The 16,254-nt window shown below is 38.2% G+C and overlaps 1 protein-coding gene across 4 annotated transcripts in view; it reads left to right on the top strand.

The window, feature by feature from the left end:
* The first annotated feature begins 442 nt into the window (after window positions 1-442).
* The window catches only part of CREB1 (cAMP responsive element binding protein 1), a 57,731-nt gene continuing 41,919 nt past the window's right edge, over window positions 443-16,254 (top strand). The window contains exons 1-2 of one of the 4 annotated variants that reach the window (XM_026673187.2): window positions 443-705; window positions 15,554-15,675. In XM_026673187.2, coding sequence (XP_026528972.1) covers window positions 15,562-15,675 — 114 coding nt within the window. In that variant the 5' untranslated portion in view covers window positions 443-705; window positions 15,554-15,561. The remainder of the gene's footprint in view (window positions 706-15,553; window positions 15,676-16,254) is intronic. The other 3 variants (XM_087949465.1, XM_026673188.2, XM_087949464.1) reach the window with 3 other exon arrangements.

The following is a 16,254-nucleotide window of genomic DNA, read 5'->3' as shown; positions in this document are numbered from 1 at the left end:
GGTTTTGCTCAGCCTGCCTCTTCCTTACAGTATTCGTCGAACTGCCTCTTGCTGTCTTCGGATGCACTCGTCTCCTTTCGGAAATTTGTGCCCCTGACCTCCGTTTCGCTTGCCCCGGGAGTGGCAGAGGGTTACTGGGCAAAGCGAGGGCTATTCCTTTCTGCCAAGAATGCAAACAGACGGAGAGGCGTGCTCTTCCTCGTAGCCCTGTCCTCCTCTTGGATCATGAACGTGGATCTGTGCTTTGTCGGTCAGGCCGAGCAACTAAAATGTCTGCTCAACAGTTCCCGCTTTAACAGCAGGCGTTATTCTCCCTCCCCTCCCCCCTCCCGCGCCATTCAGCGGGTAGTCTGTCGGTCGTTCTTTTCCGCCGCGGCAGCTTACCCCCTTCGGGCATTTCCGTGGAGGCCGTTCGGTTCTTTCCGTGCACAGAGAGGAGGGAGGGGGCGTGCGCGGGGCGGGGGCGGAGGAGAGCCGAGGCATGTTCGGCGGCGCTTGCTCCCTGGCTGGCTCCTCTCTCCCTCTCAGTCGGCCGCTGCTGCCTGCCTGTCGCCGGGGCTGGGAGAGCCTGAGAGAGCGTGTGTGTGTTATGTGAGTGACGCGGCGGAGGTGTAGTTTGACGCGGTGTGTTACGTGGGGGAGAGAATAAAACTGCGGCGAGAGCCTAGGCGCGAACGAAAGCAGTGACGGAGCAGCCTGTAGCCGGTAAGAGGAGAAAAGCAAAGAGAAGGAAGGAAGGCGACTAACAGCCCGAGAAGAAAAACAGGGAGGGGCGGCAGCCACAGGGCCGCCACCACCAGTACCAGCAGCGGCGCGGCCGTTGAGGCGGGGTTGCCTCGCGAGCGGGTGTTCGGGGAGGGGGGGAGGGAGACGGCAGTCGTGGGGAGCGAGAGGGAAGGAAGGACGGAGAGCCGAGCCCCGGTCTGGCCACTCCAGCAGCGCCGGGTCGTCTCCCCCTCCGCCTCGGGGTGGCCTTAATTTAAAATGGAGGCGCCTCTTTCCCCGCAGTCGCTCCTCTCCCGCCGAGCCCAGCCGCCGCCGGCCCGCGTGAGGAACAAAGAATAATGGCGGATGGAGACGGCGGCCGGGCGAGCGAGCAGCGGCGGGAACGGCGCCGCCGCCGCTCTTCCTCCGTGGGGAGGGGACGATTCGGCGGCGGCGGCTTTCCAGGGTTCCGGGGAGGGGGCAGGAGCGGGAACTCCACTCTCCCGCCACCGCTCTCTTGACCTCGGCGCCTGCAGAGAGAAGCGGCCCTGGGCGATCGGTCCCGGCCGTCTTCCTCCTTTTGGCGTGGCAGCGCGGGAGGCTCCTTCCTCTTCTCCGGCGGTGAGAAGCCTCCGTGCGCTTCCTCGCACGGGCCTGCCTAAGCCTCGGCTGGGTTACCCGCGGGTGTCCCGTTCGGCTACAGTGGTTGACTGGGGAGCAGCGGTTTTGCCCTGGCAGGCAATCCCCCTTTTTTTCCAGCTTCTCTTGCCCTCCAACCCCAACGCAGCTTGGCCACGTAGCCCTAGGTAACGAGGAGTTTGGGGGCCCAGCCCCAAAACCCGCTTGGATTTTCCCGCCCCTCCTGCAGGGAGTTCCTTGGCAGTGTTGACGGGGTTGGGGCAGCCTGGCCAAGTTACATCTGCAGTCTCTGCCGTTCTTCCTCTGTTTCTAGAGTTCCACATAGCCCAATGTTTTAAATTCAAATTTTTAATTTTTATGACTGCCCAAAATGTGCACCGAGATTAAAAAGCTTTCAGAGTCCCTTTGTAATAAAGTTCTTTGAATCAAACCTACATTCTAGAACAATTTCCTCCCTCTCGGCTCTATATTGTGAAAGGCTGAGGCTATCTGAAACAAACTTGTATCAGCTTTTGAGAGAACTTGGCTTCACTTTTCCTCCAGTTTCATTTTCTGTACTTCACCTGTCTAGCATAGTATTGTACTTCACCTGTCTAGCATAGTAATCCATGATCACAGTAAAGATAAGAGATATATTAAATGAAGTGATTCTTTGTTAGTAATATACTTTGTGTAGTGATACAATGTATATTGTCCTAAACATACTATAAAGAAATCCTCCTAGAATTAGGGTTAGTAAAAACTTCAAGTGATAGTAATAGACAATATTTGGGTTTCTGTCTTGCAGTTATCTGTACATTTGCACTCCGCATTTGCCAGCTCAGTTAGAATATTCTAAGGCCTGAGAACATGTAATCATATACTATCTTGTTAGTATAGAGAAATATCGTTAGCACTCAAAAAGCTGACACAACATGTAAGGGAATTTTACACATAAAATGCAGAGGTTTTTTTCCCAGTTTCAGATTAGTCTGTAATGTACATTATGTTTGTATTGATTTTTTAACTACCACCCACGTAGATTGGATATTAAAATATGAATTCTTCAAAACATTATTCAACTTGTGCAGACTGGATGCTATTGAGCCCTTCCAAACCTCTGAAAAATGTCTCATGGGGATTAGAAACTCTTTGAAAACCAGAGGCTTCCACGACTAGTTAATCAGATTAGGATAAACTGGGTGTCCCTGGTTATGCTATCTGATTTAGATTTCACAGATTGCATTCTTAGTCATCTATCTGTAATTGGCAGCTAAATGCTTTGACAAAAAATAAAATTTGAGCCTAAAAGTGCTAAAACATAAGACACACTGGTGCTCACATTCCTTTTTTTAACTTCCCTAATAATTGTCTTTCAGTCCAATACTTCATGTTAGTTATTGAAAAAAATATCAGGATTATCATATTTTATTTGATTATATACCATCTTTATTTTTGGTTAATGTGAGACAGTATATGCTGTTGCCTCCTATTTACACATAACAACCCTCTGATGTGCCTTGGGCTGAGAAAGAAATGACCCAAAGTCATCTCTAGATTCTAGGCATATATTCTTTTCCATGTAGTGTAGTGCAAATAATACTATCTACTGCAGATAGTATGCAGATAGCACTGAACTTCACAGGGATGCAGAGGTTGTAGTTTTGCAACATTAAGAAAGTCATAAGTTGCTCACTCAGATATAATTGGGGAAAACTTCATAACTTTAGAAGCTGAAATTCTTGCAGTGCTAAAAGGAAAATGTTTGGAAGCTATACCTTTTAAGTCATTCAAAAAGTTCTGGATTTTTTCAAATATTGGGGGTTATACTGCATTGCTTTATCTTTTAGAATTTAGATCAATCATTCTGATTTTTTTTTTATTAGTAGGATAGTATTCATATGCCAAGCACAATAATCTGGGATGCATTTATTGACTGCTTTCCTCCTCCTGTACTTTGAATAAAAGTTTCCGGTTTCTTTTTAAAGAGATAACAGACGTTGTTAGCTGTATAATCTCATATACTAGTCAAAGGTCAAACATCTTATTTGTTAAAATACAGTAATCATTTTTCACATAATCTGTTTCATATGGATACCATCAGAAAATGAATATTTTAAAGAAAAGTAATCTTCTATTTTCCAAGAGATGTTGCTTGTAAGGGGAGCTTTCCATTGGATTGCCTATGCTGCAGGCCATAAATGGCCAAGTTTACTTCACAAAAATGCCTCTGAAAGCATTATTAGGATAAAGAGAAACTTGGAAAATGTAATGGGGCTAATAAACCTGGTTGCAAAAATGCAGACTGTATAAGAGGACAAGAACAAGACTTGGTATCTTGTTTGTTTGCTTCCCCCCCCCCCACTTTTATTTATAAATCAAAGGTGATGAGCATATCTAATACTTCTTCCTCCTATTTTCTCCACAATAACAACCCCAAGAGATAGGATGGGTTAAGAGAATGATGGGCCCAAAGTCATCCAGCAGTTGTTACTACAAACTACTAATTCAGATTTTTGCACCCTGATTTAGTAGCCTTAAAAAATAGGATGAATGAATGTTGCAGTGCTTCAGTTTTCTGTAGAGTGTAATAGGCTACTGTAATTTGTTTTCAAATGAATACATATTTTTTCCATCTTCATTTTTTTTTGAAAATTTGATAATATTTCTAATTGCTACATTATATGTAAGGATTTTTCAGAAGAATTAAATGTACTTTAGCCAAATGTTAACAAGCCTAACGTTGGAAAGCCTCACATAACCTTTTAATTGCCTTATTTAAAGTCTATTATTTAAACTTGAATCCCAACCTCAACTATGAAATTCAGATTTTGTATATTTCCATCTATTTGCTGTTCATCCAATATAAAAACAAAAGATGTTACAATTTGTGTGGTCTACTTGTGGATTGTATAGAAAATTAGTTTTTAATCCAATAATTTCAAGTTTTCTGGCATGTTTACCTGTATCAGGATCATATGTGAAGATAAACAGTTCTCATCAACTGGAGTTCTATTAAGCCATCATCTCAATGAGCCACAATTGACTCTTTTATGTCATACCAAGTCACAAATCATGGTTTATGCATCATAATAGCTGGATTCGTATATTACTAAACAAGCACCAAACATATAACATCTTACACAATATGTGAATCAATTCATAAAGCTATCCCAGACCAGTTACTCCTGTTTACCCTGCATGTGCCGATGAACAAATGATTTTCACACTTTCTTCCCTTTAATATCTACCTGTACCAATTCATGATTGGCGGGGGGTGGTGGTGTTCGTTTTTGATGCCTTTGTGTCAATCTTGACTCCTGGCAATTGCCTGAACTGGTAACTGCAGTATTTTTTTAGAAGTGGTTTGTCTTTCGGTGTCTTTTCTGGGACTGAGAAGAATGACTGGCCCAAGGTCACCTGGTTTTGCGCTTAAAGTAGAACTAGAATGCAGAATCTCCCAATTTCTAGCATGGTGCCTTAATCACTATTCTTTGGTTCTTTGTGATACAGCAGAGAAATAGTCCCGCACACTGAAAATATATAGCCTATCATGATTTTGTCATAAAATGAAAAGTGAAACTTTAACAGCTCTTATGGCTCAAGCTTGAATTGATGGGAAATGTGTGGGAGAAGTTTTCCCACAATTTTAATGCCTATCAGTGATGGGTCTCTGCTAAAGATCTCTTCTTAACTTCATTAATGATAGCAGAAAGTCTTGTCTGCCTTATGTTCTTATGCCTGGTACATTTGCTAAGCTGTAAATGGTAGTTTTATTATAAAATTGGTTGGAATCATGTCAAAAATATGGCAAAACAAAACCAGAAATGCATTTTGATTGAAGTACATTGTATAAAGCGAGAACCAAGCCTGCAACTCCTAAAAAGTTGTGCGTAACCCCTCAAATTTTTCCATTATAAGCACTCACTCCAGCAAACTTAAGAATGACCAGCCCAGAACATACCCAGCACTCATGGCTTTACACAGAAGAAAATTGGAAACGCAAATATATATTTATTTAGCATATGGCAAGTAATGTAAATAGCTTCACTTAAGAGAAACATATCTGTCATTACTTACCTGTCAAGACTGTGAGAACCAGAGTACCCCCTCTGATTCACTTCAGCAGGCTTATGGTTATACTGTAGTTATGGTGTCCTAGTTACATATCTCAACTGCAAACTTATGTATATTACTTGAAAGTAAGGCTGAGCTTTGGAAGACTAACCTCCATTAAAATATTGGTCTATGTGTGACCCATTTAAACCATGTGTATGCAAAAACCTAAAATTGCATTTTCTGAAGAAGAAATCAATGAAATCAGTGGGTGTTTAGATATAAATGCAGATAAATGATTTATTTAGCCTAGATTCATCTTTACTTTTATTTCTGTCCAAATAAGATATCTAATGTTTTAATACAGGGTTGTCCAAGCAGTGACCCACAGGCTGCAGGTAGCCCTTGGCGGCTAGTAATGCAGCCCCACAAATGGATACCCATTTTTAATATAACAGTTGAAAGGGTCCTTGTAGATCTTCTAGTTCAGCCCCCTGCCCAAGCAGGAAACCCTATACCAGGGCTGTTAAACTCCCAGCCTGTGGGCCGGAGTTGCGCTGGCCATGCCCAGTTTAGCGAAGGGGAAATCCCCAATACATCATGTGACACCACCGTGACGTGAGTTTGACACCCCTATCCTGTACCATTTCAATCAAGCATTTGTTCAATCTCTTAAAAACCTCCAGTGTTGGAGCACCTCAACTTCTGGAGGCAAGTCATTCGACTGATTAATTGTTCTAACAGGAAATTTCTTCTTAGTTCTAGGTTGCTTCTCTCCTTGATTAGGTTCCATCCATTGCTTCTTGTCCTTCCTTCAGGTGCTTTGTTGCAAGTATAAGGCAATTATTTTCTATTAAAATCAAAGCTAAAATATTTATTAAATCAACTTTCTGCATTCTTGAAAAAAGCTTATAGTATATCAAATATACAATTAAAACACAACAAAACAGCAGTCTAAACAAAGGGCTCCACAAACACATTGACTTCAGGCTTGTGAAAATAGCTAAGTCTTAATGGCCTTCTAGAACTGTAGGAGAGTGGGTTCTATACATAATGTGGGGGCAATTCTATACCAGAAGATAGAGCTGTGAAATAGAAAGCTAAGGGATACAAAAAGAAACAATTTTCCTTTGGAAGTAAAATTGTTTTGGTAATATATTTATTATTAATGCATCTGTAATTAATCCTCATGCTATTACATTGGTGTTAAAGAATTTATCATCGGCTATTTACAATTGTAAATTGCTCTGATAAAATTACTGAATAAAATTCTGCTAATTTTGGTAAAGACAGTAGTTTTTTAAAAGTCAGTGTTCATTTTTGGAGAAACACAATATATATAGCATCCCAAAACAACATGTCTATGTTTTTTAAATTTGTTAGTAGTCTATTTTATGGATGATCAAACCTTCATTTTCACAGAAAGCTGTATATTGATTCAGTGACTGATAAAATTGTGCACCATCCAGAGCCTATAGTTTGGGATGATATTGTATCATAAATAAAACCATTAATATTGACTAGTGTCACTTTTTTTAAATGTGCCTTTTTCTCTTGAGATTAAAGTTGCATAGGTATATATCCAGTTAATAGTATGTTCCATAATTGCCCTAATCATATCATTTATATTAAAATTACATTTAATTCAAATGATTGAATCACAATTAAGTGAATGGAAGACTCGATAATTGCTATTAAACTGAAAATAGACAGCAAGATACTAAAGGAAGAGATGCGTGTGAATGAGAGCCTTAAACACTACACTCTGAGTGGGTTATTAATCCTGCTGAAACCTGATACCCTTAGATGCTGGGTTAATAGTGGTTAGCAAAGTGACTGCTAGAATTCCTAGGTGATTGAAAAAGACATGTCAGAGGAGCATAATGACATACTTTATTTTGTAGTGTATCATCAGATAAGGACATTGCTTAAGCTTTGCTTATTTCAAATCTTAGGGATAAGGGACATTCAAAATCTAGATAAGGAAAACTTTCTAATTGATCTATAAACCAGCACTCTTATCAGCTGATCTTAAACCAAAGAACGCCATCAACTACTTTCATCCAAGTTAAGAAAACAGTTTAAGGTCTTTTGTCTTTCTTTTTAGACTTCAGTAAAAATTCCTATTAAAAATTTATCACATTTGCACTAAATGGTAATGTGTTTTTACTGTAGCCTCACAGAATTTGTTTATTGTATTGATAATAGTACATATCTCATTCAATTTGTGGTCAACGCTTGTTCCAAAATATTTTTAACCAGTAGCATTACCAAAATCCTATCAGTTATAGAATGGATATTTCCCATCCTATATCTGCATTTGCTTTTTGTTTGCTAAGTGAAGAAATGCTCATTCATGTTTATACTGTTAAATTTCATTCTGTTCTTTTCAGCATTTCCCATTCAGCATTTTCCCACAACCTATCAAGATACTTCTAAGTACTTTTTTCTTCTTGGTCATTGGCTACATCAACCAAATATGTATTAGTGAAAATTTGATGAGCATTCCATCAGCCTCTTCATCAAAGTCATTAATAAAAACATTTAACAACAGAGACTGTTCTCTTCCTTTCTGTTTGAAGAACCATTGATGAGTGTTCTTTGGGTATGTCTTTAAGCCAAGCTATGTACCCACCTAATCATGCCACTCCACATTTAACAAGCTTGTTAAAAGCCCATACTGTTACGGGCTCTTTGTCATATGCTGTGGTGATGTCAAGATACATTATGCCCATTGTATTCCTGCAGGCTATTAAGGAAATTGGTTCTGTGATTGAAGGCACCAGAATAGAAACCAGGAGGTGTGAGTGTTAGCTTGCCTTAGGAACAAAATTAACTGGGTGACCTTAGGCCAATCACTCTCACTCAGCCCTAGGAAAAAGGCAGTGGCAAACCAAAATTTTGCCAAGAAAACTCCAGAGACTCACAGTCACCAGGAGTCAACAATGACTTGAAAGCATGTGTGTATACATGCACATGCACATACACAAAGTATCACTGAATCAAAATTTCATCTGGCACAATTTGTTCTCAACAAACTGCTGAATCCTGTTATTGCAGTGCTTTCAAGGTATATATTCTGGAATTTCACCATGTATTGGAATTAAGCTAACTGTTTTGTACTTTTCTGGGAGTACTTCTCCCCTCCCCACATATACTTTTTCAAACACTGGGAAGTTGGCTCTCTTGATTATTTGACACTTTGCCAGTTGTAGAATTTCTCAAAGATCATCTACAAGAGTTCAATCAAGTTATCAGAAACCAGTATGTTAAGGTACACTTCATTTCATCTTGAAGATTTAAACTTAACCAAAATAATTTTAAAGAAGTCTTAGCTTTTTTAAAAAAAAGAAAAACATTTTCAGGAGGAGACTGAACTTTTTAATGCCCTTGATGGAGAGAAACATCCCAAGTTTTCCTTCTGCTCTCCCCAATTTCTTGGTAAAACAGATACAATTTAATTGACTTTCTCTCAGTATTCTGCAGGCTTGCTTAATTGATTGATTTCAATGATTCTCACATATCCGAAAAATCAATTTTGTTTCACATTTATAAAAATACAGTCTCTACTCGGAATAAATTCAATCATCACGGCATAGAAGTATGCTGAGAAAAAGCTGGCTGAATACTGTAAACAAGAAACTTATGCAGACTCATAATTTGTTTCTATAATCCAGTACTGTATTGTTTATTATGAAAGCCAATTAATTGATCATTTTAATCTGACATAGATTAAATGGTGTATTCAGTAACATGTCCTATGTTACTGAGTTCTGGGCTATCTCCAAGGCTGGAACATTCCCTGTGTATTGTATAAATAAAAATTGAACAGGCTGAGTTCAGGTTTCAAAATGTGTTTTAAAAATTGGACAATCTCTTATTAAAACTTTAAATCCCTTTTGTAGCGATTTTGTCATCATGAGTTTTGTTTTTTATAAAAAAGCTGCACGTTCTGTTGATTTACATGTCTAATGAACATAAACTGAACACAATGTAGTGTATTATTACACAATAATTCATGTTGCAGCCAGTACATATGAATAGGCCAGCTCTATTTCATGCACCTATAGGTGACAATAAAGGTAGTCCTCAGTTTACAACCATAATTGAGCCCAGAATATCTGTTACTAAGTGAGACATTTGTTAAGTGAATTTCACCCCATTTTACAATCTTTCTTGCAACGATTAAGTGAACCACTGCAATTAAGTTAGTAACATGGTTATATGTATTTGGCTTCCCCATTAACTGCTTGTCAGAAGGAGGCAAAAGGTGATCACATGATCACAGGACACTGCAACTGTCATAAATATGAGTCAGTTGCCAAGCATCTGTACTTTGATCTCATAACTAAGGGGGTGCGGCAACAGTTGTGTGAAAAATGGTCATGTCTCTTTTTTTAGTGTCATAACTTTGAACGGTCACTAACTGTTATAAGTTGAGGAGTATTTTTAACGTTAACTAAGCCAAGAATGCCATTTATAATTTTTATACAGTATTGTCTGCCAGAGCTTAATGTTACCATTAAGCTCTGGCAAACAATTACTGATCAAAAGTCAAGATGGCCTTCTTTGTTACAGTATTTGAGGTTTTAAGCATTGTTTTAGGTGTCGACTATTGTTTTAATCTTCAGTCCACAACATTATTCACAGATCATTGGAAAAATAGACATATTTTCTTAATATGGTCAGGTTGTGATAAAATAGATTTAAAGAAAATGAAAGTTATTTCAAGTATGGTAGTAATTTAAATGTTGATATATAATTTAAAGTTTGCAGGTTTGTTCCATTACACATATTCTCAGTTGCATTTATAAAATACTGTGTACTCATTTATGTTTATTTCCTACATTTATATCCTGCCTTTCCACCAGAGCTCGGGTGGCTTATATACGCATTATTCTCCTTCAATGTTTCTTCATAAGAAGCCTTAATTAGATTGGCTTTCAAGAGAGTGCTTGACTAAAGTAAACTTATATGGCTGAAGGTGGACCTGAATCTGAATCTCAGTCTAGCTTTTATATCATACTGGTGCAGAATATTTTGTTGTCTTGTGAGATTGTTTTGTGTATGTGTAACTAAGACAAACATAACGCTTCCAAATAAAATTGCACTTTCTGAATTTAATTTTGCTATTTTTCCTAATTGGGGAAGGCTCTCAGTGATGGCAAGGAGCATTAATGATGGAACTCTCGTTATCAGTTTTCTTCATGAGTTGTAGTGGAAACTTTGCTTTTCTTTCCTGTTCAGCCAAAGACTGGAGTTGCAGCTTTACAATCTCTTGTTTATCAAAGTTGGTTAATTGCTTTGATTTAAACATATTAAATCGGGTCATTCTGGAAGACTGATCTGTGGAACCCATGCTGATCTCAGTCTTGCACATCAATTTCAGCTTCTTTGTTGGTTTCCTGATTTACGCGAGTGAATCTAATTCTGTGGAGGTTGACCAAAGAGTGATCACTTGAAGAATTGATCTCTCTCTTCTCTCTTCTCTTCTCTCTCTCTCACTCACACACACACACACACACACACACACACACACACTAGTTTGATGTGTAGACAAATGCTTTCTCCTGATAGAAACTGGCAAGAACAACACTATCATGGCACTTAAATAATAATTCATCTTCATCTATTATGACTAAAATTATGTCAGAAATAGTATAGGGAGGAAAAATCTGCAAAGTATAATTTTTACTTGTCATAGTGAAAAATAATCTCATTAGTGCAATTCTTTACTACATTTACAGTTGATATAAAAATGTGTTAAGATAATAACTTTTAAAATTCCCAAAGAACAGTATTCTCCAAGAGGAGGAAAGCAGCAAGCAGATTTTTAATAAGAGACTCAGAAGCTGTCTCTAAAGAGGGTGGTTATCTTATTTTATGTATTTGTAAATTTTATTAGTTGGCCATCTTACTCCAAGATAAGTCTGGGTGGCTTATGGGATAATTAATTATTAATCTTTAATCATTCCATTATTGTGGATATATACTAAATTGGGGCCTAGATATTAACTATAATCAGTGAATGTCTTGCAATATTGATTATATTACTAGTACAATGGTAATAAAGTTAGTGACCCAATCCAGAGTAAGATTTTATCCTTTTAGTTTCATTTCAATGTTGTCTATGCAAATTATAGCTTGCCTTGGCACCCAAATAGAATTTTTTTTGCTTGCATTTGGTCTTTAAAACTTAACCACTTCAAAGCACTGTGATTTGATGTGCAAGTGCACAAACTGACTTACCAACTCAGTCAAGATGGCTTGGGGCACAACATCAGAGAAGGACTTGGCCGTGCTCATCGACAGCAAGCTGAAAAAGAGCATCTGCTAACACAGTTCTGGGGTGCATCAGAACACCCCTCTATTCATATAGAATATTGTAAATGATTCTGAACACCACATTTCCAAAGAGATATTGTTAGATTAAAATAGGTTCAAAAGAAGGCAAAATTTAATTCAGAAAGGTGTGAATAAGCCCTATTGTGAGGACAGTTTGAAGGAACTTGGGATATTTCATCTAGAGAAAAGAAGACTAAGGGGAGACGTATTTTTGTTCAGTAATATAAAAGGGACTCATAAGAGAAGATAGCGAGAAACTATCTTCCATTGCCATATAAACTAATACCAAAAATATTGCTTATAAGTGCAGATATAAAGTTTTAAATACAAGGGGAAAGTAACTTAAGATCAGTACAGCAGTGGAAAAGTCTACCCATGGTAGTTGTAGATTCTCCACTTCTGGGGTGTTTTTTATTTTTCAAAAGCGCCTGGAGAGCCATCTCTCACATAGAGTTTAGTCCCGTCCCCCTCCCTCCCCCATTGCAAAAGGTTGAACTAGTTGATCTTTGGGTCTATTCCAACTTTACAGTTCTTTCATTTTGAGATTCTGTGCATCTGCATTCTTACCATTTTTTCAATATTCTTACAGCATTGGCTATTGGTTATTTTTTTCTTCAGTACTAGTTTGTATAGCATTTATTTTGCTTCATTGTTTTATAACTGATAAAATAAACATAAATTCTTAGACAAATTTCCAAATACTTTCTCCAACATCAGTTTTATCCCAGATCATTTTATAACCTTGAAATTCCAATAATTCCAATTTTATCCCTCTTCACTCAGTTCTGAAACAATTTGATATTTCCATTAAAATCATTCTGTTTCATTGTCTTTTAATCTTAACTGTTCCTTTGATTACATTATTTTTAACTATGCAGCAATTATTCTTGTTCCATACACAGCCTCTTCCATTTCATTCTTCTTTCAAGGATCCTTTCTCATTTTTTCCATGTAACTTGAGATATGCCCTTACTATAAGCAAGCACTCATGAAACAGATCACCATCCTCATTTGTTGTAGGCTCCCCAAATGGCCCAGTCACTTTGCTTTCTTGTCTTTGTCCATTCATGTCCCATCACAGAATCATTATTTCCTTTGTTACAGTTGTTCAGAACTTTCCCCCAAACTCATCTCAGCTTCTCCCATCGACATTTCCCTGAAGTATAATACACAGCTATCACCAATCTATTAATTTTATTTTCACACATGCTATAACATTCTAAATAGAAATTATTGACCTATATTACAGCTCTGTCATTCATTATTACACTATACGTAATCCTCAAGTTAAAACCACAATTGAACCCAAAATTTATGCTGCTAAGTGAAACATATGGTAAGTGATTTTTGCCCCATTGTATGATTTTTCCTGCCATAATTGTTATGAATCATTGCATTTGTTAAGTTAGTAACATGGTTAAGTGAATCTGGATTCCCCATTGACTTTGCTTGTCAGAAGGTCTCAAAAGCTGATCACGTGACCCCAGGTCACTGTTACCATCATAAATATGAACCAGTTGCCAAGCATCTGAAATTTGATCATTAACCATGGGGATGCTGCAATGATTGTAAGTGTGAAAAATGGTCATAAGTCACTTTTTTCAGTGCCTTTGAACAGTTACTAAATGAACTGTTGTAAGTCGAGGACTACTTGTATAGACTTACTTCCCTGCATGTAATATACAGTGGTGGGCTGCTACTGATTCGGACCGGCTTGCCTGTACCGGTAGTTCCGACCACCGGCTGAGCCCGCCCACCCACCCGGTGCTATCCGGTTCTATATATCCAGCTTGCTTGCCCCCACGCATGCAGCCCAGCTAAGTTTTTGCACCTCGCCCGGTCTGCTCACTGCGGCTGCTGCGCGCAGGAAATCTCCAGTTTTTTTTTCAGCTGTGTGCAAGTGTAGATGGTGCACACACTCACATTTTTGGTTCTGCACTAGGCAAACCGGTTGTTACAGTCTGTGCAGCCCACCTCTCTACATATAAGTATTTTTCATTCCATTTCTTAATTCATGCTCTGTCATTTACTCCTTACATTTTAATTTACACTGTTTTATATGGCACAGTTGGCACTAAGTCACAGACATTTGTTTCTTTCACTCTTCATGATTGGCTCAATTAAGGTTTTCCCATAATGCTTTTTTGTAAGATGGAGTTGATTGCCAGCTGTAGTTGAAGCTGTGCCACATGTAGTTTTCTCTGCTTAACAATTAGAACAGGAGTGTTCAACCTGAGCGTGTATTGGCCAAAATATCACTTGTGCAACCAGAGCCCAGCATGCTCATAGTTTCATGCAAGATAGAATCTAAATTTTAACAATAGCAAGTTTTATCATAAACTAGGTTATCAGAGTTTATTGTTTGGTGGACGGTTACAGTTAAAAATCCACATCAAGAGTAAAGGATAATTTTAAAATTTTAAATTACTAGACCCTTCAAATCTTAACATCACTTTTAGTTGACATATTGTTGCAACTTTTTTGGCAAAAATCTTTGCCATAATTATTATTTCATAATTTATTTTTATGCTACTTCTATCTTCAATTTGATTGCTTGTTATGCTAGTTCTTATCTTTGATAAAGCATGTAACATAGACAATACTCTTAAGCAAGATTAGAAAAATCATCAGAGACAACTTCTAGAAATAAAAAGTGATTCTCCCTTCTCACCCTGTATCATGTATGACTTACTCAGTAGGTCCTCTGATCTTCTAAGGAGGTCTGTGAGAGGATTGGGAGGAGCAGAACAGGGAGCCAAGTTCCACCAGTTACTTTGCATAAGGTTTTCCGTAGGAAAAAAATGCAGTTGATTTTACTTGTAAATAAATGCAAAATTATGTATTATTTTTGTAATGTTAAATCTAATTGTGTGCAGAACTGCAGTAATTAATTTATTATCAAAAGCAGCCCTCACTTAACCACAACTGGGACTGGAATCTTGGCCATTAAGTGAGACATGTGAGTATTCGCATGACTGCTTTGTTCAATTACTGCACTCCTGGCTGTGGTCTTTAAGTGATTGCATTGTTCATTAAGCAGACTGTAGTCCCAGGATGTCTCTGGCAGAGAGAGATGTCTCAGAAGCTGAAAATCTTTCCCACTGAAATCCTGAGGAAGAGACACTCATGTGCAGCCTGTGCCAAGTCTCACCCCCCAGTCACCCAGTGTTCTTTATGTAACTGTGCTGCCACACTCCTTGAGCTGAAACAATTGCTTGGATTTTGTCTTCCTTTCATATCTCTACGGGTTGGTTGAAAAAACTGCCTATCAAAGGATATCAGCTCTTTCCCATCCTAGAAGAGAATTCCTTCCATGGGGTGCAGAAACTGAGCTTAAATCATCAAAAAGGATATCAGTTCTCACTATGTGTGAAAGGAATGTTTTCGATGGGGTGCAGGAATGGAGTCTGATCTTTAGGAGTTTGGTTTCTTCACCCCACAGAATGAGTTTAGCTTTCCTCAGTCAGTCTCATAAACCAAAGAGAGTCCTCTAGACAAGTGGTAGAGAAGATTGCAAATGGCAATCACATGATTGCAGGACCTTGCCATCTTAAGTGTGAACAGCTTGCTCAGCACCCAGATCACAATCATGTGACTTGGGGAGGAAGGTGGTGCAACCTTTTGTGATGACCTGTAAAGCATCCTTTCCTACACTATCATAAGTTTGAACACCATTAAGCAATCAATCATAAACTCAAGACTACTTCTATGTAAATGAAAAAGTTCTAATATAACATAAAATAATAACTAATAAATATCTGTTTATTGTTTTAATAATAAATATTCTTTATTTGTTACATGTGAATGATGATGATCATGATTATTACAGATAACTAAATGACAATGGAATCTGGTGCAGAGAACCAACAGAGTGGAGATGCAGCTGTTACAGAGGCAGAAAATCAACAGATGACTGTTCAGGCACAACCACAAATTGCAACATTGGCCCAGGTACAGATTTGTACAGACTGATTTATTTCCCATCTGTGGGATCTACAAAATCTTGCATTGATGAGCAAATTGGAAATTTTGAGACATTTTCCTGGCATTTTCAAAGGAGATTAATGGTGGGATACCCATTTACAAAATTACTGCCATAGTGAAATGACACATTTTAAAGCACTAAAGTTATTTTAAATACATTTTATGTGTATATTTTAGAATCAGTGGATTTTTCTTAAAAAAAAAATTTAAAACAATAAATCAATTGTAGAACCTTAAAACTCTTAAAATAATAAAATCCCCATTTTGTTCGTTTGGAAACATGGCTGCATAAATCTGAGAATGTTTTAGCTTGTAACATTTTATGCATCTGGGTGAAGCATGAATGTACCAAAATATTAGCTGCCAACCTATGTAGTCTCCTCTACATAGTTTTATTCTTTTCCAGGTATGTAGGCATATTTCAGATTAAAGCTGTTTACCATTTTATGGGATCTATTTGATGCTAAGAGGTAGTTTTGGAAATAAAAATGAGCATGTACGCTGGCAATTTGCTTTACAGCATTCCTTTTTTTAAAAAAGTCAGGT

This window comes from Notechis scutatus, chromosome 1, assembly GCF_049901735.1.
Source record: "Notechis scutatus isolate UNSWTSFEM ecotype Mainland chromosome 1, rNotScu1.2, whole genome shotgun sequence".
Lineage (NCBI taxonomy): Eukaryota > Metazoa > Chordata > Lepidosauria > Squamata > Elapidae > Notechis > Notechis scutatus.
This window is presented reverse-complemented; position numbering and strand designations above follow the sequence as displayed.